The sequence below is a fragment of the Asterias amurensis genome, chromosome 6 (assembly GCF_032118995.1).
Source record: "Asterias amurensis chromosome 6, ASM3211899v1".
In the NCBI taxonomy this organism is placed as follows: domain Eukaryota; kingdom Metazoa; phylum Echinodermata; class Asteroidea; order Forcipulatida; family Asteriidae; genus Asterias; species Asterias amurensis.
In genome coordinates, this window is record NC_092653.1 from 24,186,670 (window position 1) to 24,209,572 (window position 22,903).

The following is a 22,903-nucleotide window of genomic DNA, read 5'->3' on the forward strand; positions in this document are numbered from 1 at the left end:
CCCATGAAGTATGCTAATTACATTCACGCAGCGTACATACCCTGTTGGTTGGCAAACACCATAGAGTTGTGCACTAAGCAGACGCGCAATCGCGTGTGCGTCACGCACCCATTAGCCGTGTACATTTTGCCAACCAAAACGTTAGTGCGCACGCGTTATGTGCAATTAACATATTTCATGGGAAGGTTCTATTCCGCACTCTACAACTACAACCACAGAGGTTTATGATATAACTCGGTTGGTGAACAAACGTGTTTTATATTTGTATTGAACAATGTTTGTACTTTGATTTCACTGAGTTTAATTATCAGGGATAGGGTAGGCCTACACACAAATAAATAAAGAAAACCCCCATTATGAACCATTACTGAACTTAAATATAATTCCAAATAATACCCATTATTAAAAAAAAAATACTCATAAAGTCTCTCATTAGTCTTTCGGCAGTAAATCCTGGTCCCAAAACGTCAGTGATCGATAGTGGATGGTGCACTACGCTCAGATGAAAATTACTACAGGGCGCCCTCTTACGGTATGATCTAACCAGCTTGACTGGCTCGCACTAACGTCTTGAGTCAAGACTATCTTGGCAGGTGCGCCATCAAGATTGGTGGTAGAGCGCCCTCACTAAAGTGTACTGTTTCATGTATGATTTTAAAGTGGGTCGGCACCAAAGATTATAATCTTTGGTCGGCACTGTATCGCTTTGTGTGAACAATTTTTCATACCAATGTTTTATCATCTCAGTGAAACGATTACGTAAGAGAAACTCATGTCTGTTAGCCCAGGCCCTCATTAGCAAATGTATTTTTTATTTTGTTGGCCTCTTGCAACTGTTACAAAACTAAGCTAGTTAAACATTGTATGAAACAGCCGTCGTAATTAAACTGATCATGCGCAATCCTTCGACAGCGCACACACACACACAACTCTGTCATGTCTGTATGGTATGAAAATACTGCAGAAACTACACCACGTTTGTTGTGAAAACGAAGGAAGACCCATGTGCGAAGCACTCCTAAGGTAGGTTTCTTAACTATTTCTTCTAGTACCTTTGTTTGGATAGCATTTCTTTTAGTTTTAAGGGTATTTTCATGAATATTTTAGAAAAACAAAAGGGATTACGAGGTCCGCCAGTTTATTTTGTTTTTTTGTACTGCGCACTGTCGGCTTCTCTGTGTAGTGTGTGGGTGCCCAATTGATTGAGTCAACTCGACCCTGTTGAGCAAGGTCTGTTTTGTGCACATTTTGGGGCATTCAAGGGATGTATTTTATTCGAATAAATAAATAAAGTTATTATTTAAGGTTTTGAAAGATTTCCCTATCCTGCCACAATCTTTTCACTCATTTAGTTACCAAACAAAGGAAAGTATGAATGTTTTGTTTGTTTGGACTAAGTTGGACTTGCACTTGCAGTTGCACTTTTGGTAACTAAAAAAATGAGTGAAAAGATGGTGGCAGGATACGGAAATCTTTCAAAAACCGTAACATGTTTTGATTTTGAGTGAATATTTTTATTAATTTAATGATTATGATACACAAAATTTCCCAAGTTTAATAAATAAATAAATAGCCTAGATATTATTGAATTTGATTTTTCAAAATTTTGTTAAATTGTAATGTTTGACAAAAAAGGCCTTCATTTTAATTTGTACACTGACTGCGACACATATACTCTCACTCACAGTAATCCGAGTTGAGTGGGTGGTCTGTAAACTGTGTACATTTGTTAACTTTACTACATGTTAGTGTTTTACACTACTCCTAGAACTATGATATGAGGTTTGTTCAGCTACATGTACATGGTATCGTCTCGAGACGATAGTCGAAATGAACCGCATAGTTCTTCTAGGAGTATTTTTACACTATCCACACAGAACACAAGTCTACAAATCCAACACAAGTATGGATAAAATATTCATGAAGAAAACAGCTGACCCCAATCAAATGCTTGAATCATTCATTGATTAGTATAATAGCAATGTGCTTTTGTGTTCCCCAATTTTCATTTGGATCCATATTTCGTTGTTCCTTGTAACACAAAATATATAATATCATACAAACTGGTTTTGGTCATAGGGCATGTTTTAGTAATTTGTCACAAAATGACTGGCGCAATTGGGGAAGATGATTCAAATGCCCCCCCCCCCCCCCAGTCCCACTTAAATTTATTTCCTGATGGCTGAGTGAAATTGCACCCACATTACATGTAAAAGTGCACAATATCATTAATTTAAAAGTTAGCATTTTGATTTTAAAGTACATGTCGCTGTTGCCCCCCCTTTCAATTGAAGCTTGCCCCACCCCACAAATTAACAGGGCTGATGCCCTTTTGTTCTCAGGTAAATGCTTCGATATACATGTAGCATTAAAACACAACCCCAAATCTAAATTGATTCTCTAACATTGATTTTAAAAGCTTAGATTAACATTACACTGTGATGGACCATTTTCAGTTTACACTTACAAAAGAATATGTACACTAGAATAACAAAATGTTACATCTGGGACCTGTTCATGTACACAAAGCTTGTGACAGATTGAAACACATTGTAACTGGTCATTGATGCCAGCTTGACTGAGTGCTTTCTAATCCAAATTTTTGACACCTTGGCCTTAAAAAAAACCTGGACACAAAAACCTGAATGCAAAAACCTGGAAGCAAATTATCTACCCACTACCAAACTGTTAAAAGGAGTTTTTAATTGATTGTCGCAACGGCAGCGTTCTTCTTTGAGGTCCGCTGGCCAAATGCTAGTTTTGGACACTCAAAGACCAGGCCTTACTCCAGTGGCCTGGCTAGCTGTTTTAGTGTTGACAACTATATTTTTTTTCTCAGAAAAAGAAAAAAAAGTTGTTGTTTAAAAGCTTTGAAAGTCTGGTCAGCCTTGTAACTCAATTAATGTACTACGTAATGTATATTATGTACTTGTACCTTTTTTCAAGAGCCAATTTTCTTTTCTCAAATTTGTCTTTAAAATGGCCTTTCAAATGATTGGATTCTAGCTTTTAAGTTAAAAGATGACATTTTCTTCTACTTTTGTTTTGAAAATGCTTTGCAGTTATTTTTTAATAGGATTATTTTTCAAGTGGCATTTTAGCTGATGTTTTATACACTGTATGCCTATTGTGTAGTTGTACCATCATGGAGGGAAAGAAAATTCCATGTTTGTATGTACACTTTACTTGTAAAAGTTGTTGTGAAAATACTGTTGATCAAGCAGCCGTTAGCTTAGCCACTTTATTATTTTTACATGTTTTATTGATGTTCTGTTGTTGCTGTTTATGGCCCTAACAAGAATGGGGGGGGGGGGGAGTTCAGATGTGGTGCAATATTGATTACCCGGTTTCTGCACTCCCCCAATCATAGATAAAAGCATATGAGTTGGGCACCAATATTGATTAGATATAGTAACAGTGGTTGGTGTACAGCCACCATTTGTTGTTCAGAAATAGTTGGCGGGATGTGTACCAGTATTGATTGAAAATTCCGTGTGGTTTTGATGTTTTATGCATGAGTTGTCGGCGCACACTTGTGCCACTCAATTTTTACCCCCATCTACACGCTCTTAATTATTGACCACATGTGACATTCATGTATTATTAACAAGTGGTGTGCTTCTTTATGGATGTACGTTTATTGAATGGAGAGGCAAGTGTTAGACACCATCTGTATGTTTGCAAATGAGTCATTACTAGCATCTGGCTCAGTGCATTTGTTTTTTTGAACACACTGTGTTTGGTGGGTTGTGCAGAGTTGCCACATTGCACACTACACTACAAATTGTACACGTTCACTGACAGTTCCTAGAGATTTGCATGCTTTCGGAATGTCTATGCAGTGTTTGATGATTGAAGCTCTATAGTATCACATTGTAAGTAAGTGCATTTTCCTGTGTTTACATTCTTAGAGAAAATTTCATTGAAATTGTTTCCTGCATCAATGCAGGCCTGATACACATTCATGGACAGAGGCAACAAAGGTGATTGCCTCCATGCCCCTGGTCATTGCCTTGGTGCCCATGAAACGTTCTGGCGTAGAAACTTATAATAAGGTGCCCTTTACCAAGGAGAAAATGCCTCGGTGCCCTTGCCATTTCAAAAACAAAGCATACATGTACAGGCCTGTCAATGGAAAACAATGTACACAGTAGTACATGTGTAGTTAGGTAACATTGGAACATTGTTTTCCATGGAAAATAAAGTTTGTTAATAACAAGTTTTACAGTGTATTATTATGCATTCTGACAGGCTCAGGGGCTCAAATACTAGATTGCAGGCTGGAGGCCAGTGATTTTAGCTTAGGGCCAGTAAACTCAGTGGTTTGTGTTGAATTGTGGTCTTTCAGTCTGAATATGTACTTTTGTTCATCATTGAGGAACTACATATTAACATACTACATGTATGTATTCTCTAAAGCTTGTTAAAATTTGAACATTTCAGTTGTTTGAAGAATTTCTACTTCTCAATTCTATTGGGCCCAGCAGTCTTTTTGTGTTTTTCACCCTAAATCAAGCCAACTGATGCTGTACACATTGTGTATTTAAGTATAGTTTGAAGCTTTGCATGGTGTGGAGAAATAGGAAGAAACTATAAATTAATTAACTTGCGCGGATACAACCATCATGTGTACATCTCTTTTGTGTGAGTGTTGGCTCTAAGAATAGCCGGTTTGGTCTTGACGTTTTGACCAGTGTACTCTGCTCGTTTTCAAGTGTTGTATTTCTCCTTAAGACGAGCAGAGATACTGTTTGAAACGTCAAGACCAAACCAGCTCTTCTCAGAGCCAACACTCACACAAAAGAGATTTACTTACACATGGTTGTACCCGCAAGTTTACTATAGTTTCTTCCTACATTGTGTATAGTTCTACGAGGCTTGTGTACAGTGCTGAGTGTTGTAATGATGTACTACAGTACATACATAATTTACTAGGATCTATAATTAACCAAGGTGGTGATATTCCATCATAAAGTAGTACTAACGTACATGTACAGTGTATCTTACAACACAACAATCAAGTGTTGAAATAAAATTGTATTGTGTTCAAGTGTTGTATTTCAAGCATACGTGTGTACATTGTAGGCTGGCAAAGCTGTCCTGAATGTGAGTGCAAAATTATGCAATTAAGAACAAACCCTCAATTGGTAGAGTGCTGTTAAACATTGACTCAATGTCACTCTACAATACCATACTGTGTATTTATAATTTACCTATTGTAGGTAAAGGCAGCATAAATAGATCACCTTGGTTACAGCACACTGTACAATCATTGGGTTGAATGTGATACTACAGAATGCATTACACATTTCGATGCCTTGTGTAAACACTCTATCTGTTGTTTCAATATAGACCTTTCGCTTGTTAGTAAACAAACTGCCCTGGTTGGCACGAATGGAATGACCAAATGATGGCAAAACATTGAATCTTGTTAATAGATATAATATGACCAACATTCTGCAAACTTTCATTATTTTTTTTATTTTCTTTTTCATGATTGTTTGCTTTGTTTCCATTAAATTCAACACTATTTTTGAATGGTTGTTAACGTTACAAACTACATGTAGCTCTACCTGTTTTTACTTTACATTTACATGTATGGCCTTCCATAGTTTTCCAACAACCTCGGTTGGAAAAAAACAGGGGCTGTGACATTGCAATGTGAAGTTCTTTAAACAGAGGATTAATGTTGGAAATCTAGTTTATATATTTTGTGGTCAAATATTTCTAGAAGCTAATTTTGTTTCTTCAAAAATAAATCAACCTAGGAAAAGGCCTTACAAGTGCAGTATTCTCTAATAGGTGAACTAATCGTATTTAATTTGAATTGTTATTTTATCTTTCCTTTACCAAATCTGCAGTTGAACCAAGAAGTAAAAAAACAACAACAACGGATCAAGGGCTTTATTGACAATTTACAGGGCAGTGTCACTTCACTAATGCCCCCCCTATTAGACAACTGACCACCAACAGCCAACCAAGATGTACAACGGCGTTGGTTTGACGACGGCCCGTGGCAGCGGAACCAATGGCTTCGTCCAGCGGAACTTTGCCGTGGTCCGAAACCACTCAGAGAAGGTTGACTACAAGAGTCCGGAAGAAATTGCGAAACAGGAAGCAGCGTTGCTTCGGCGACCCAACCAAGAGATTCTGGCCCATGAGCGTAAGAGACAGGTGGAACTGAAGTGTGTGGAGATGAAAGAGATCATGGAAGAGCAAGGGTAGGTTTATACTTTATATTTTAAGATCAACATTCTTAAACCATACACCTGTATCAGTTCTAAGTTAAAGTCCTGCATCAAGTTGTGGCTGAGTGAATAAGAACACCACACTCATGCTCTGTCAGGCCTGCTTTGTTTTTGAAGGGGCAAGGGCACCGAGGCATTTTTACCTTGGTAAAGGGCACCCTATTAGAAAATTGTAAATTTCTACTGGAGCATTTCAAGGGCTCCAAGGCAATGATCAGGGGGCATGGAGGCAATCGCCGTCGTTGCCTCTGTGAAGTATAAGGCCTGCTCTCTGGTGTAATTCTTTGTAGTCTCTGTGTAATTCCAGCCTGGTTGTATTAAAGCCATTGGACCCTTTCGGCACAGAAAAAAAGAAAAAAAGTTCACAGATTTACAAATAGCTTACAGGGTTTACAGAAGGTAGTGGTGAAAGACTTCTCTTGAAATATTATTCCATGAAATGCGTTACTTTTTGAGACAACAGTAAAACAATATCAATTATCAATTCTCGATATCGAGAATTACGGATTTATTTTTAAACACATGTCATGACACGGCGAAACGTGCAGATACGAGGGTGGGTTTTCCCATTATTTTCTCCTGACTCCGATGACCGATTGAGCTTAAATTTTCACAGGTTTGTTATTTTATATAGAAGTTGTGATACACGAAGTGTGGGCATTGTACAATACTGTTTACCGAAAGGGTCCAATGGCTTTAAGTGCAACCCAATCAACAGAGTGGCGGATTACAGTTGACTTATAGCACAGAAACATTTAATACAGTGACCTTTCAAACTGGCGCATTTTGTTGCATTTGGCAGCCCATTAAAATGTGTGAAGAGTAAGGTTCTCTTTGTTTTAGGTTTAATTATTTTCAGGGACTACAGCGGCAGCAAACTGTACCGATTAATGCCCATGTAGACTTTTTTATTGTATCCCAATTTCTAAAACAAAGTCAAAAATCTGTTTCGTGTGTGTATAATTTTTTATGATTTTTTTTTGCAATAAACTTGAGTCAAAAAAGCAGTGTATACATTGTTGATTTTTAACTTGAAATTTCTGTACTTGACTCAAAATCAGACAACCACAATAAATTCTACACGCAAAGTGCCAGAAAACTACTCCATGAAGTCTCATTTCAGACTAGACCCTTTGCAGACAGACATTCATTTTAAATTGAGATGTTTTAGAAAGTCGCAACCATCATCGAGACAGTGCATGTAACCGTTTTTGTCTAGTTTTATTTCACAAATAGAGTTCAGCTTATAAAGCCAGTCTATCAGTGTTTGGCGTCTGGGCGGTGAGCAAGTCATTCCAAGCTCATTTGTCCCATCCCAGTAGACCACTAGATAAAAGTCTAGGTATTTAGCACAAACCAAAAACTTGTCTCGTTGGCTCCAGTCTCATCCAAACCAGCCTGGCTGTCTCGAGTGATTTTTCTTCCCTAGCCTTTAAAGGCACTGTACACTTGGTAATTACTCAAAATAGTTGTTAGCATAAAAACTGATTTGGTAACGAGCAATGGAGAGCTGTTGATAGTTTGCTATATCAGTGTGAAAAACGGCTCCCTCTGAGTTAACATGATACATGTACAATGTATGTACATGGTAAGTGTACTGTAGTTTTTGAGAAAGAGTCAATTTCTCACTCAAATAATACAATACACTGTACTTCAGCTGAAACCTTTTATTATGCATCTGAAAGCACACAAAGTAATGAAACGAGGGTGTTTTTCATTAATTATTCTCTTACAACTTCAATGACCAATTGAGCCCAAATTTTCACAGGTTTTGTTATTTTATGCATATAATGTTGGGATTTAACACTATAAGTGAGAATACTGGTCTTTGACAATTCCCAAACATGTCTCGTGCCTTTAAGTTTAATTGATGTACATGTATGAACTGACATGTCATATTACTAATGATGCAGTGCTGTGTATGCCTTGGATTGATCGGAATGAAGCTCTAGGCTGCATAAAAATCAATTGGTGATGCTTTGGAACTATTTATTGCAGAAAGTGGGTCAAATATTGATAATTATTGCACCGAAGAATCTTTGCTTCAAAGAAATTAATTTCATTATTTATTGAGTTAAACATTTACTAGATTCTGTTTTTTTTTACTTTTATTTGTATAATTATTTTTATATTGTTGTTAGTTGTATAGGCCCTATGTTTTATTATTATATTTTTTGGGTGGGAGGAGGGCTTTCTGATATGACCACCTAACGTTGCAGCCATCGAAGGATGGTTAAAAAAATTGTTTTGGAGGGGGTGGGGATGTAGATTAGAGGCTGTAAACTTGGTGTAGGGCTTTATTTACGTTGTACATTGTATCAATGTATGATGACTTCTAAAGTGTTTGAAAATGTTTTACCGAGTTTTGAGTTAAAAAGGGAACACACAAAAGTAGCAGGCATGAAAGTTGCACATAAGAAGTGTTTCTATGTTTTCTATTTATTTTAGTTTACTTTTTTATTTGTATTTTTTATATTTTTTTAAAAATCAATTTACTTATGGAATGAATTTATCCATTTATTTGTTTTGCTATTTTTTTTATTTTGCAACGCTTGCCAACAATATTATACTTTACATTGAATCTACCACGCACTAAAAACACTCGGCCATTTTATCTGGCTCCCACAAAAATTTGCCAAGCACTTCTCTTAAATACAAAAATTTGTACCAGTAAAAATATTGACAAAAGAGCCTTGAGTCGTCTTATTGCACATGGAGGGTGAATGCCCTTGCACAGGCAAACCCTGCCAGTGGCATTATGTAACACTGTGTCAGGTTCTGTACTTAAATTGCAGTTACATATGATTTTAATTATCACTGCTGTGCCTTGTGCATAAATAATCAATATCAATTTATTTTGAGACGAGTGTGCTTTAGTGTGAGTGAAATAATGCAGAGATCAGCAGGACACGCAAATGTGTTCAAATATTGCTGACAAAGGTTCTCTTCAATCAAACGTTTAAAGGCACTGGACAGTATGGTAGAAACTCAGAATAATTAGAAGCATAAAAAAAGGGCACTTCCATTGGAAAATTTTAAAACTGGAAACATTTGATGGGGGCACCAAGGCCAAGACCAGGGGCAACAAAAGCCGTGGCCTCTGTGGCCTGCCTGTAATTCCAGGCCTGCCCTTTTACCAAATCCTGGCTTAAAAACCTTGCCCCCAACCCCATGCAAACCTTCAACTCATTCAACTCACTACGTTTTTCTCCGCAAATCCCAATAAGTTGAACAGAATCTGTGGCGCCGGGATATTTTCTCTATCTTAACCTGGGGGCAATCAAAACCCGGACGCTATCAGATACGCACTTTGGCTCATCAATTTGAGTATGTAATCAACACTACCTCGAGCATATCACATCTGCGATACCAAATACATACTGATTTTTTACTTTTTATTTTCCTCTCGATTTTATTAGTTCAACCCGTCGGACTTCTAATTCCAAGCACTTGCTAATTTTGTTGTGGGTCCTAATTGGATCCGAATCATCGAAGCACTTGAGAATCAAGATTGGCAATCTATTTTTTTGACCAACAGTTTTTTTTTTTTCGAGGACTCGTAAACTCTCCTTGGTATTATTCATGTATTCATAGTTACTCTCGGACTACACTTTTAACTTACGAAAGACGTTTAGTGATTTTAACTACAATTCCTAATGTATTAACGAGAGATATTATTTGGAAAATTGTCATCTTAAAATAACGAGAATTACACTGTGAATCTAGCCTTGCTAAGCGAATGCGAACTTTAACAGCATGATCTGGAAAAGTTGAGATGTGACAACAGAGCTGTAGAGTGACGTCAAAATTCGCATCCCAATCACAGGAAGTGTGCACAAAAAGGTTTTTAAGTTTTTAAATTTCACGTTCCATCCATTTGAATAACTGTAGGGGCCTAGATACATTTTAAGAGATATTTTACTCTTTAAATTTGCGAAGAGGTTTTCTGCTTGAATAGTTACTGATTCTTGTCCTTTGTTTATTTCTCCTTGTTTTTTGTTATGCTTTCTGCCTGCCTTTGGTATCAGGTTGCTGGTAGGTATGAAGTTAATGTTCAGACATTTTGGCAGCAAAATGATACATTAGGTCATACACTGTGGTGGCTTGATGGTGTCAAAGCAAGAGATCCATTTAACAGGCTTGATACTTCTTTAAAAAAAATGGGAAAAAAATTCAAAGGGTACCATGGCGATGACCAGAAGCATGGAAGCAATTGCCTTCTTGAAGTTTCTGTGATGAGTTTTATTCGTTTATTGTGAGATAATCTGGCATTTCCGTCATTGTGGACTCAAATTTCAAAAGATGAGAACAAGTCAGTGTGAGAAATGTCTCCCAAGGCCGATACAGTACAATTAGAAGTGAGCCTGATTTCATAAAGTGTCAAACAGCATAAAAAACTGCTTTCCGTAGCAGTAAGCGTTAAAGCCAAACTGTCAAGTATTTCACATAGTCCTTTCCTAGGCCAAATTTCCTGCTTTGAAAAGCACAAAAAGTAGCTAAGCACAACAAAAATTATGCTGAGCAGAATAAAGTACCCAGCCAAAATATAAGTTTACACGCACCATTTGTGACTGGTATGTTATTGCTTTGCAGGAAATTGTTGAGCAATATTTTTCTGTTTTTATGACTGAGCAGCTCTATGAAATTTGGCCCTGATAAGCTGAAGATATCTGAAGATAATCAGCTTACAATGCTAACACAAATGAGATTCTAAGTAAACACTTACATATTCCTACTGTCAGTTGTAATTATTAATTTATTTTACCAACTACTTGTGTTAATTAGTTTATTAGCAAAAGAAGGAGCTCCACCAATGTCCTTCTTGTGAGGAATCCTAAAGTCATCACTTTAAAATGAAAAACAAGAAAATATAATTAGCTGTTGCAAACTGCTTACCAACCAAAAGGACCTATGTGCATGTATAAATGCAAAAAAAAAGTTAATGACCTGTAGCCGATTTCAGGAAACACTAGGATTAATCCTATCTCGAGGTGGGACGAGTAACCAGTCCTAACTTAGGACAGGTTCAATGCGTCCTAACGTCTTTGGATACGGAACTAAACTCGTCCTAAGTCCTGAGATTAATCCTAAGTAAAGTAGAGTTTGGTGAAATCGACGGCTGATGTTTCGACCCTAGCAGAGTCTTTCTCGAAGGCATAATGAAAAATTAACATCTTGACTGCTTTATATTTTCTGCAGGTACTCTGAAGAAGAGATCACTCGTAAGGTGGAAGCATTTCGCAAGATGCTGATGAGTAAAGAAGGTGTAAACGATGATGACATGCCACCTGCGAAAAAGTAAGATTTCAATTTGTTTATTAAAAAAGCCTCAGGAAGTGTGTGGTACAGTTTTACTTTCAGATTCAACGTCTTGCATGGCATTTATGGTGGACAGGTTGTCTTTGGTAATTTAGAAAATCATCATGGACGGCAGGTGTACAACATTTATGTTTGGCGTGTCGTGGCCGAGCGGTTAAGAGCACTGGGCGCAAGCTCTAGGCCTGATTTCTGGGAGCTGCTGAAGCAGAAAATATTGCTTAATAGTTTCCTGCTTAGCAGAAATGAGCAGGATACCAGTCACAAATTGTATACTTGACATGGTAGTTTGGCTGGTAACCGTATTCTGGTATGCTTAATTTTGTTGTGCTTAAGGTACTTTTTGTGCTTAAGCAACTCTATGAAATTGGGCCCTAGTGTTTCTGGTCATCAGGGTGTGGGTTCGAGTCCTAGTCATGACACATTGCATTCTTGAGCGGATATTTTACCAATCTGAGAAATATTTCTGCATGAAACATGTCTCTGATTGTGTTTCTGCCTGCGTTAACATAGCCACTCCATATATTCCCGAATAGCCAAAAAAATGCTACAGCCCTTTGAAGTGAAATTTTAACAGGTTAGTTTTGTTGATATCTACATTTGATTAGGAATTAAAAACAATCAAACAGCTCTAAAAACCAAGGGTATACTTTGTACTTTGCCTTTAAAGCTTATCTAACTATATTCTACTGCTACAGGAGTCCTTGAGATTTTTTATGAACCGATATTCGAAAACAAACTTTCCCTGAAAGCTTACACACTTGATGTCAAGTAAGCGATGCTATCAAACGTCTTAAAGAAATTAATTTTGCCCGAGGTGCACTTTTATACAGCAGAGAAATGATTTCAGAGCGTGTGCAGTTCTTATAATCATAAATACTGTAAGTTGTTTTCGCCGCTGATGGAAGTCGTAACTTGCAGTGTGCTCACTTAAGATTCTTTTAAGGTGATTTTAATTTATTTTCACATTCACAGTACGGCAGTTAGTTGCAGTACCCACTGCTAACACATACACGTGGGATTCGGACTGCCTCTAGCCACCGGGTTAGCTCGGTGGTTTAGTGGTACAACATCTGCTCTAGCAATGCAAAGGTTGTGGGTTCGGAACCCACCCAAGTGATTTGCCAGGGTTCTGTTTTCACAGAACTCAGGAAAGTACGGAGTATAGAGTACATAATACACATCAGTGTAACTGTAAAAACATGTTACATATTCTTTATCCCTGATGCAAATATAATAGGCACATTGTATGACATGTACAGTGTATGAAGGATGTACATATTCAAAAATAAAGTGTCCAAGAAACACCGAGACACTCCTCTAGCTATCACATTGATTGTATCATCATTCTCATGGTTACCTACGTTTTAAATTCAACTTCCCACAATTTGATTTGGGAAATGGCTATTATGTTGCTAAACTGATGACGTTACGTGTACATCTTAAAGGTCAGTTTAAGTTAATTTCTCACAATTGGCCGTCTGCAGACGGAGACGTGACTAAAAATACTCCAGCCCAAATATGTCGATGTGAGTTAACCCCATCAAATTCATTCCCATGGCAACGTGTGCTTTCTTTGTTTCACCCCCCAGTCGAAGATGTACCTTCATTATTTTGACGACGAGAAAAAAATGTCTTAGGAAATCAGGAGAAAAAGTTCACTGCGCGCATGTAAATTGATTTTTCTCTGTTGCTGTTGGCCTGTAGCATAGTGTGTGTGGCAGATCAAGTTCCATGTCGGACAAACAGAAACAATTGAATTGAGGCAATGCACACTTCGAGACCTCCATTGAGTTGTATCTCAAAAATACTGCTCCTCGTACTTGATGATGGCATCAGAGGGGCCGAAGGGCTTTGCCCAGGACTTGACAAACTACACTTTCATTATTCCATTGATTGTAATGCTGTTGAAAAGCGACGTTCATCATCAGTAGGTTCATGGTACGATGTACGATTACCCCCCATGGCCTCACCCTTATTTTACTTTAACATGTCCAACAGTTCAAGCCCTGCTGGTCCTTGTTCTATGGTGGACCAAGCACCTAGATTGGGTGTCCATTTTGTAAGTATTCAGGGCCCAGTACCATGGTTTTAAGGTTGTAAATGAGAAGTCAGAACATACAGTACGATTGCACACCTACTACATGTTCCGATAGCCCTTGCAGCACCCCTGATTTTGTTTCCTAACCCTAACACCAATCCTAACCCAAACCCCAACCTCATCTAGTAGATCATGAGGGGCTATTGGAACATACATACATCATGTAGGGATGTCCGAACCTACAATGTAGAGCAGTCAAATAAGTGCAGTACAGAAAAATCTACATTTAGGACCTTACCTAGTAACCTTTAGGCCTGGAATCACACTTGGGCCACGGAGCCCATAGCTTTTTCGTGTCAGGGTTTGCCCATAACTTTTTCATTGACTAACGATTGACTAACGATACTAGCTTGTCACTTTGGCTTTTGACTTTACACTGTTTAATTACAGTATTAAATTGGGTGGTTTTCTACACTGAACTACATGTAGTCAGTCAGACCTCTTGGACAGAATTTTGAGTTGTGATTTAGCGGACCACTGGAGGGAAAACGCTTCTTGTGCAAACATTACCCTGTAATGATGTTCTGCAACTTCCCTGTAGTTAAAGACACCCAATCATGTCAGTTGGCATCCACAACTTCAACACACAAGAAGGGGGTGCATCCAGTCTCCAAACATATCAATTAACACCGCATGAATAAAACACGTCCACGCATTTCAAATTCAACTCAAGCGGCTGCGGTCGTCCACTGCTTGTAAACTCACACCGTTCAGATTGGACTTCTCTCCACTTGCACACACCTGTGATTGTGATACTGTTGATATATTTACGTCTTGGGTGACAAAGAGGTGTGACTGTATGTCACTTAGAATTTGGAATAGCAGTTTAGTGTGAAATGGGGGCGAGGAGAGTAAATGCTCTATGGCTTGAGGGTTTAAGGACTACGTTTCATTAAACTCCACATGACTTAGTGAAGGAAACATTCAGAGGATTGACTTCAAGGCTTTGGCAAATTTTGTTATGGTATACTTTTTCACATACCTATTGGACACAAACAGGACTGGATTTTCATCTTTGAAAGGGGCAAGACTAATTTCTTCATATAAAGGCATTTCCATCGTGTCCATTGCAAAATCTTGAAGACTTTGGGCAATGGTGGAAGTGGAACCAAGGCCAAGACAAGGGTAATGAAGGCAAGGTTTAACCAGGGTTATGTAAAAGGGTGTCAAGACTTGACAGATAAAGCAGGGTGTCAAAATTTAAAACAGGGTGTTCCAGAAGACACACTGACACTCCTCTGGACTAACACGATGGACATGATGAAGGGAGGCCATGGCCTCTGGTTAATTCTCTAGGCCTACTCTACTCTACTCTACCCCATAACACCATGTCCATACATAGTTGCAACTTTAACGAAAAAATCTTTCAGCTACATATTGCAACAAAATAAATATATGGCATGGCTGACAAAGCTATTGGAAAGTTTTGAAGGGGTCGGGACCAAGGCCAAGCAAGATCAGAGCCTGTGTCCTCAGTGTAATTCCAAACCTGGTCTAAATTTGCATCCAAAGTTCAGCAAGTCTTGTACAGCTCATTAAAGTTTCCAATATCAACCAGTGAAGAAAGTCGTTATGAAACCCAAGCCTTTTAGTCTACATAATGTTTTTTTTCTTTTCAATAAGCTCTGAAGACGATACTTTTACAGTCGTATTATATGGACGTAAATGAGCAAACCACGTCCAAACCAATGTTGTAAATGTCTCGGAGTTATGCCAGATGCCACTCCAACTTATTGCTATCTCATCTCTATTTCTCTCCCTATGACAAGACTTTAAAGGTGCTGGACACGTTTGGTAAATACTCAAAATGTATATTAAAATAAAGACTTACTTGGTAATGAACAATGGAGAGCTGTTGTAAAACATTGTGAGAAACAAGTCCCTCTAAAGTACATGTACAATATATGTAATGTGTAGTTTCTGAGGAAAAGGTAATTTCTCACTAACATATTTGAATCTGAGAAAGACTTCAGGCCTGAATTCTTTCTCAGGCATCTTAGCACACAAATTTGTGTAACAAAGGTGTTTTTTTCTTTTTTTCTTCACCATTTTCTTGCAATTTCGATGACCTATTGAACCTAAATTTTCACAGATTTGTGAAAATTAAATGCATGTTGGGATACACCAAGTGAGAACACTGGTCTTTGACAATTACCAAACGTGTCCAATGCCTTTAAAATAAAATAAAATATAGCAAAATAAAAATGGAGAGGAAAAGAAATCAAGATGAGTCTGTAAATCTTTCTGTCTAATGAGGAACACACACACTTGACACCCTGTTCATTTACAAAGCAGTGTATAACCTCTCACTGCAATCCAGGGGGCATATTGGTTTCACTCTGGAGTGGGGGGTTTTAACACAGAGTATTACATATCCCTGGAAAATGCAGATTTTATGGATGACATCTGCGGGCGATCAAAGTTTAATGAGAATCTCTCAGGAGTTAGGGTGGCGGATCGGTTATTCCACTCTGCGTGAGCAATCTTGGTTTCGCGTTTTAGCCTTTGATGTCAAGTGTCTAGTGGCTTTGCTACAGTTACTGATGGAAGGGTTTTAAGTCAATCCTTTTTGATCTTGAGCCTAGAATGTTGTTAGAACACCGTCTCAGTGTTACACCTTGTACAGCTGCAAATACACGGAGGCCATTAATGACATGCCAGAGCTGTTAGTTTGTGTTGAGCTCGCTTTTGAATGGAAAGTATTCAACTGTGTTTAAGTGTTGAAAAAAGTGCATGTTCCCGTCAAAAACAATAAAACAAATATCAGATGGCAGCCAAGGGATAAATTGCAGACATTTTGTAACCAATTATTCATGAAATAAACAAGGTCTAAGGCACTTTATATAAATTATTAAGGAAATACCATGTTCTAGAATTGCAAGGGTCGTGGGTTCGAATCCCACCCGAGTATTATGCCTGTGATATTTTTTCACAGGACTTGGGGAAGTACTGAGTATACAGTGCTAACACACATGGGTGTATGGGTAAAAACCAAAAAATTAATATTCTTTATCTCCGATGCAAATTTAACATCTATTAAATACCATGTTGTTACATTATTAAACAGTACCATTAAAAACTGCTACAGAAACAATTTAGAATATTACATGGGTAAAATCAGAAAGTGGTTTAAAGAAAAGATAAAATAAAGGTTTAGTCAAAAGGTAAAAAGGCAGAATAGGTATCCTCGTGACACTACACCAACAAAGTGTGGTATTTGACCTATTTAAAACCACTGGCCCTGCACTCTGAATCTTGTGAAAGTGACAAATTATGCCACTCTCTGGCCTCACGGTTTATAGCCTTGCTCAAGGCAGTCGAATTATTCACTCCAAAAAAAGACCGCCACTGTATAAAAACCCACCCGTATTCACTGTGCGTAAAACCCACCCGTATTCACTGTGCGTAACATCGCACGACACGATGCCCCCGTACACTATCCGCATGCGGAGGCCGTCAGGCCGACAGCCTTGTAGGATCTGTGTTGAAGCCACTGAACTCATTACTATAATAAGCGAAGAGTTCCCACGGTCAGCTCATTACCATAATGCCCGCGAAAGACGAGACATGTTTACCTCACACACCACCACCACGGACGCATGATAGGGTCCAAAGGTCGTGATAAGGGAAGTGCGTGATTGGACGTCAAAATGAATAATTCATTTGCCTCACATCCTGTGTTGTCTGATAGGTCTGACGAACGATATACATATTCATGAGCTGCATACTAGCATATCCTCGAGCCCCTCCAATTTCGTCCACTATTGGAATTTTTTCAATACAACACATTAAAACGGGAAGATACAGATCCGACAAGGCTGTCGGCCTGACGGCCTCCGCACGCGGTTAGTGGTGTACGAGTGCGATGACTTGTGTGAACAGTATTCGTGCGATGTGACAGTGTGTATACGGGTTGGTCATTCGGTGTGATCGCACACACCATGCACAGGGTATACGGCGGGTGGGTTTACAGCTGCGTCTTTTCGGAGCGAATAATGCGACTGCCTTGAGCAAGGCTACACGGTTTACAAATGATCCAGACTCTAGCAACACTTTTCTAATGAGAGGAGACGCGTGTGGCTTCACTCACACACTGTGATGATGCATTCTGATCAATCTTAAATATTTAATTCATAAATTCGCCTCTGCTTGATTCCATTATACATTGTCCTATTAGCCCGCAGGGTATTGCATGATCAAATTGTGAACTTACCCTTCATACAAACATGTACACATGTACTACGGTACATTATGTACACTGTACAAAGGGCGCATTTTTGGAAGGGGGGGGGGGAGGTGCTAGTGCATATCTGTGCCCCCCCTCGCTCCTGCCCCCTCCCCCTTCCACCAATGCCCCCAACCAGTTGAAATATTGACTTCTTAATGTAGATTAAAAGTTGAGGTGGAATGAAGGTCTTTGGTTTGTAGTACATGATCTGCTGACTAAATAATAATGTGAACATAAAGTGTTGGCAAAACCGAAGTTCCAGAAAACAAGAAATGTACAATCATTTACCAGTTTACTGCAATGCCCTGAAGCCCAAGTCATCCTTTCACTTCGGCAAAGACGATATTGAAGTTGGGATTTTTAGGGCTTCTTGTAAGCATATTTGTTGCTTGCTGAGTACATGTAAGTGTAGCCGCCTTGCAAGGTTTCTGCGAGGATTTGGTTAAAGGGTGTCAAATTTTTATGGGAATTTTAAAACTGGGTGTCAAACTTGTTCACTTACAAACACAGATCAAACATAATGTCCAACAGGGTGTCCAAAAGACCCCAGACATCCCCCTGGCTAACACTATACTGCCTTGTGAAGATGACACCTACCGTCTTTATTATCAAGAGATGAGAGAGTTAAAAGGCAGTGGACACTATTGGCTATTACTCAAAATAATTATTAGCATAAAACCTTTTTTGGTGTTGATGTTGATGGTATAAAACATTGTGAGAAACGGCTCCCTCTGAAGTAATGTAGTTTTCGAGAAAGAAGTAACTTTCCACGAATTTGATTTCAAGGCCTCAGATTTAGAATTTGAGGTCTCAAAATCAAGCATCTAAAAGCGTGTGACAAATGTGTTTTTTCTTTCATTATTATCTCGCAACTTCGACGACCGATTGAGTTCAAATTTTCACAAGTTTATTATTTTATGCATACATGTATGTTGAGAAGTGAGAAGACTGGTCTTTGACAATAACCATGATAACCAATAGTGACCAGTGTCTTTAGGTATACGTTTCAAAAATAGCAATTTGTACCCTACCTTTAATGATGGCATTTGGGTAATGACACGTGGCATTGCACTACGCTTTGATGATTTTGCAAATGAATAATTAACATTGTTCATGCCCTTGTGTGTCTAATTGGTGAGGGGATAATTTATGCCATCCACATTTTCATGATGAATCTTGGTGCATGTCACCCATGAAGGCATCAGTGTGACTGATACATACTCATTGTAGAATGTGTATGCAGTCCGTACATGTTCTGGCACACCCCTTGTGTTCCAACACCCCTAGTGTATTTGCCTATCCTTAACACTAACCCTAACCCTAGTGTAGTTGGTAAACTACATCATGGGTTTATTGTCAGATCATAGGGGTGTCAGAATATAGAGCAGTGAGTCACCCTCTTTTTGTGCTCAAACATCTCCCACCATCTCCCTTCGGTCTTAATGAATTTTTAGTTGTTTTTCAAATTCAGATTCAAATTTCGAGGAATTTTGAGGATATATATGTATTTTCCCAATTAAAGTTTTGTACACTATCGACCTACATGTACATGTAGAAGGTTTAATTGCCATTCAATTTAACTTATGATCCGGCTTGGATTCTGTCTAGAGATTCGACTTGGATTCCAGTTTCGGATCCTGCTTGAGATCCCTCTTGGGATCAAGTTTGGGATCAAGCTTGGGATCAGGCCGGATCCCGCTTGGGATTTGCATGGGAATCCTGCTTTGGATTAAGCTGTGATAGATCCCAAGTTAAAATTAATGGCAAAATAAACTTACGTGGTTAGAAGTATCTTGATTAACTGAGCTCCCATTTAAAATTTGCTTCTTCTCACTCACTGTACATCTCTTGAATTCTTTGATGGAATGTACACTTTGCCATGTCAAGTGTATAATTGTACAAGCCAGACCATTGTTTTCCTAACGATGTTTCAATTTAATTACAGCCAGGAGGCTAAGCCCAATGGCGTGTTTTCTCTCATAAGATATCAGCCTGTAGCTTCACCCTCTCGAGGCTCGGCTCCTAATTTAGATTTAATAACAACTTGCTAACCTTTTGCAACACGCATGTTTCACAAATTGATCACGATCTCATTCGTTTTAGAGGGACAGTTTAAGAGATGATAAACATAAAACTGAGATATTAGACACTAAAGTTTTTGATCCTTCTCCCTTTGATTTTACAATGACAAGAATATTTAGAAGTATTGTCGCCTGGTTACTGAATCACAATATATTGATTTGTGAAATTCATAATCATTGGCGCTAGACCATTGTTTGTATGAGAGAGATTGGCTGTTGCTAGCTTGGTTTTTATATTGCCGAGTTCCCTACACGGGAAGATCATCTAAAGAAGCAAAAATAAAAACTGCCATTTAAAGGCACTGGACACTATTGGTAATTACTCAAAATAATTGTAAGCATAAAAACTTACTTGGCAACATACAATGGAGAGCTGTTGATAGTATAAAACAGAAACGGATCTCTCTGAAGTAAAAGATTTGAATTTGATTTTGAAGCCTCGGAGTAGATTTTGAGGTCCGAAATATAGCATCTGAAAGCAAAGGTGTCCATTGTCTTTATATAGAAAATACTACTATTGCGCCTTAATTATATGACTTCTTTAAAACCACCTACATGTATTGATTGATGTGCAATTTAGGACCCTGCTGGAAAGAGTCCAATGCAGTTTGCAATGCCGTTAATCATTTACAATTATCATTTACCACACCAAGTTAACATTACATCTTGATCTTTCTATTGCCACACACATCATCAACCCTTCCTCATGCCCCTAACCTATATCGGCTGTTGCTGTTCTGCCAATTAATCATTTGACTTGTTCATAGTTTTTGTCTTCAAGAGACAATGAATGAAGGTCTCAGATTGAATTAATTTGAACTCAAATGAATGATTGCATCCTTGGGGGTTGGGTAAAAATACATAAAATATGGTCTTCTTTAGGCTGTCAGCAACTTGGCGTTTGTAAAATTGTTTTAATACCAAGGTCATAATATAGTTTCTCTAGTACATGTAGTTCATGTGTCACTGCTGCTAGAGGATTTTTGTTGGTGGGAACTTAAAGTTTTCTGATTGAGCTTCATCAATTTATTAATAAATTTATTTGTTATTTTTTAATTACTTTTCCTGTATGGCTTTATAAGGCTTTCTTGATTCATAATACTTTGCTAAGGAGAGAGAGCATATTGGATGATTGGTAAAGCCCCCTTGTGCTTGGAGCATTTCAGTTTAAACCAGGTGGTTCATTGTGCATGCAGGATTGGCAACATTTTTGTCGTCATCCAGTGCGGAAATTAACCTGCAAGATATTTGTCTCATAATAGGGAAAGGCAAATTCTATTTAGAGAATCTAATTACGAATAATGAGAACACACTTCATGGTTTATAAACGAAAGACGGTGATCGTATAGAAGTTATTGTAATGTCAGTTTGCTTGAGGCACTTGGTGTGTACATGTATACATTGTGAACTTTAAGAACAACTTGTATGCAATGAATGCAAGCGCACAGTCATGTTTTCAGCAACGATCGATACTCTGGTTTTCTTGAATTTAAAATGTAGAGTTTTCATCTACCTGTGTATCAAATGCTGGAAGCACATGTTGACTTTGTTAATGTTGTGTTTATAAGTTGTGAATTTAACAAGCGGTAAACCTTGAGGTTCACCATAGACGTAATGTTTGTCACACCTCGGAGCCACATAGTCAGTGAAAGGCTGCAAATAAAAGAGAAAATATATGAATTGTCTCTTCACACCTTCGTGGAAACCAACCATCCTTGTGTCCTGCAAGACACTCCCGCTTCCCCCCATAGGTGTGGAGGAAATATTATTTTGGATAAGTCACGCTCTACTTGTTCCCCAAGGGTCCGTGCTTGGCCCAGTAGGGTGGGAGTATGCAAAGCTGTCATCCCATGATGGAACTGAATCAATATTAGCTGGAGCGATAAACAAAAAAATGAATTGCAATGTTGGCTTGGAGCCGCTGATCATCTATGACCGAGCATGAATCCAGGATGTTACGGCGAGGCACGGTACAGAGCGCCCAAGACTGTATATTTATATTTCTTCTGGATTAACATCAATTTATGTAAATGTAGAAGATAATCGTTGAACACCAGGAGTGGTTTTGTGTAGGTTGATGGATTGCATGTAGCTTAATGTATTCAATGTTGATGGGAAAGCTTAGAGACAAATCCCTGAACAGGATAACAACGGTGTGATGTGGAGTTATTTAAAGTGCTTACTTGGAAGCCATTTCAAAAGTCAATTAATTCCCTTTGTTTTTTCCATTCTTTATACGTAAACTTATCCGTAAAGAAATAATTGGATTGTCAAAATAAAGATAACAAAACCTGGTACAATAGACTACCTCAATAAATACAAGTAACTAAATTACAAACAATGGTCCAGATTGCAAAATAATATAAAACCTAACCACTGTTTTCTAAACTACCTGTTAAGTCGCGAAAACAACCTCCAACAACTGATGCATTTTGCTTCATTTGGGAAGGCGTGGTTACATTAGTTCACACATGAACGAAAAACACTTTTTACAATCTATCAGTTTCACAGATCCACCCATGCAGTAGAAATCCAAGCAGAGAACCCCTGGCTTCACTAACAGCAATCTAGACAACACAAATTTTGTTTCTCCTAGTTTTGAAGTAACTTTCCCTGTCCAAACTCCAGCACACATCTCACAGACACTGTTTCCTCTCTCTAGGGAAGCAAAACTCGGCCTCGCATTTACCAAACCTTATCCTCGTTCAATTTCATCTTCCAAACCCAGGGGATTCCTTTTCAAAACTGTGTTGATTCCAGTCTGACTAACAGTTCAATCATTGGCAGCCTCCAACGAAATTTGTTTGCGTAATGATGTTGTAACATGAGACCTTTATGGAGTAGTAAAGAGGACAAAAAGGTTTAGTGTTCTGTTTGGTCGAGACTGCTACAATTCTCTCCAGCGATTCAATTTGTATTCCGATTCGCT

General features: G+C 38.3%; 1 protein-coding gene across 8 annotated transcripts in view; it reads left to right on the plus strand.

The window, feature by feature from the left end:
• The first annotated feature begins 918 nt into the window (after nt 1-918).
• The window catches only part of LOC139938914 (uncharacterized), a 64,075-nt gene continuing 42,090 nt past the window's right edge, over nt 919-22,903 (plus strand). For 6 of the 8 annotated variants that reach the window (XM_071934579.1, XM_071934582.1, XM_071934583.1 and 3 more), the window contains exons 1-3: nt 919-1,023; nt 5,862-6,221; nt 11,448-11,546. In XM_071934579.1, coding sequence (XP_071790680.1) covers nt 5,983-6,221; nt 11,448-11,546 — 338 coding nt within the window. In that variant the 5' untranslated portion in view covers nt 919-1,023; nt 5,862-5,982. Of the gene's footprint in view, nt 1,024-3,731; nt 3,880-5,861; nt 6,222-11,447; nt 11,547-22,903 lie in introns of those variants that run through there. The other 2 variants (XM_071934580.1, XM_071934581.1) reach the window with 2 other exon arrangements.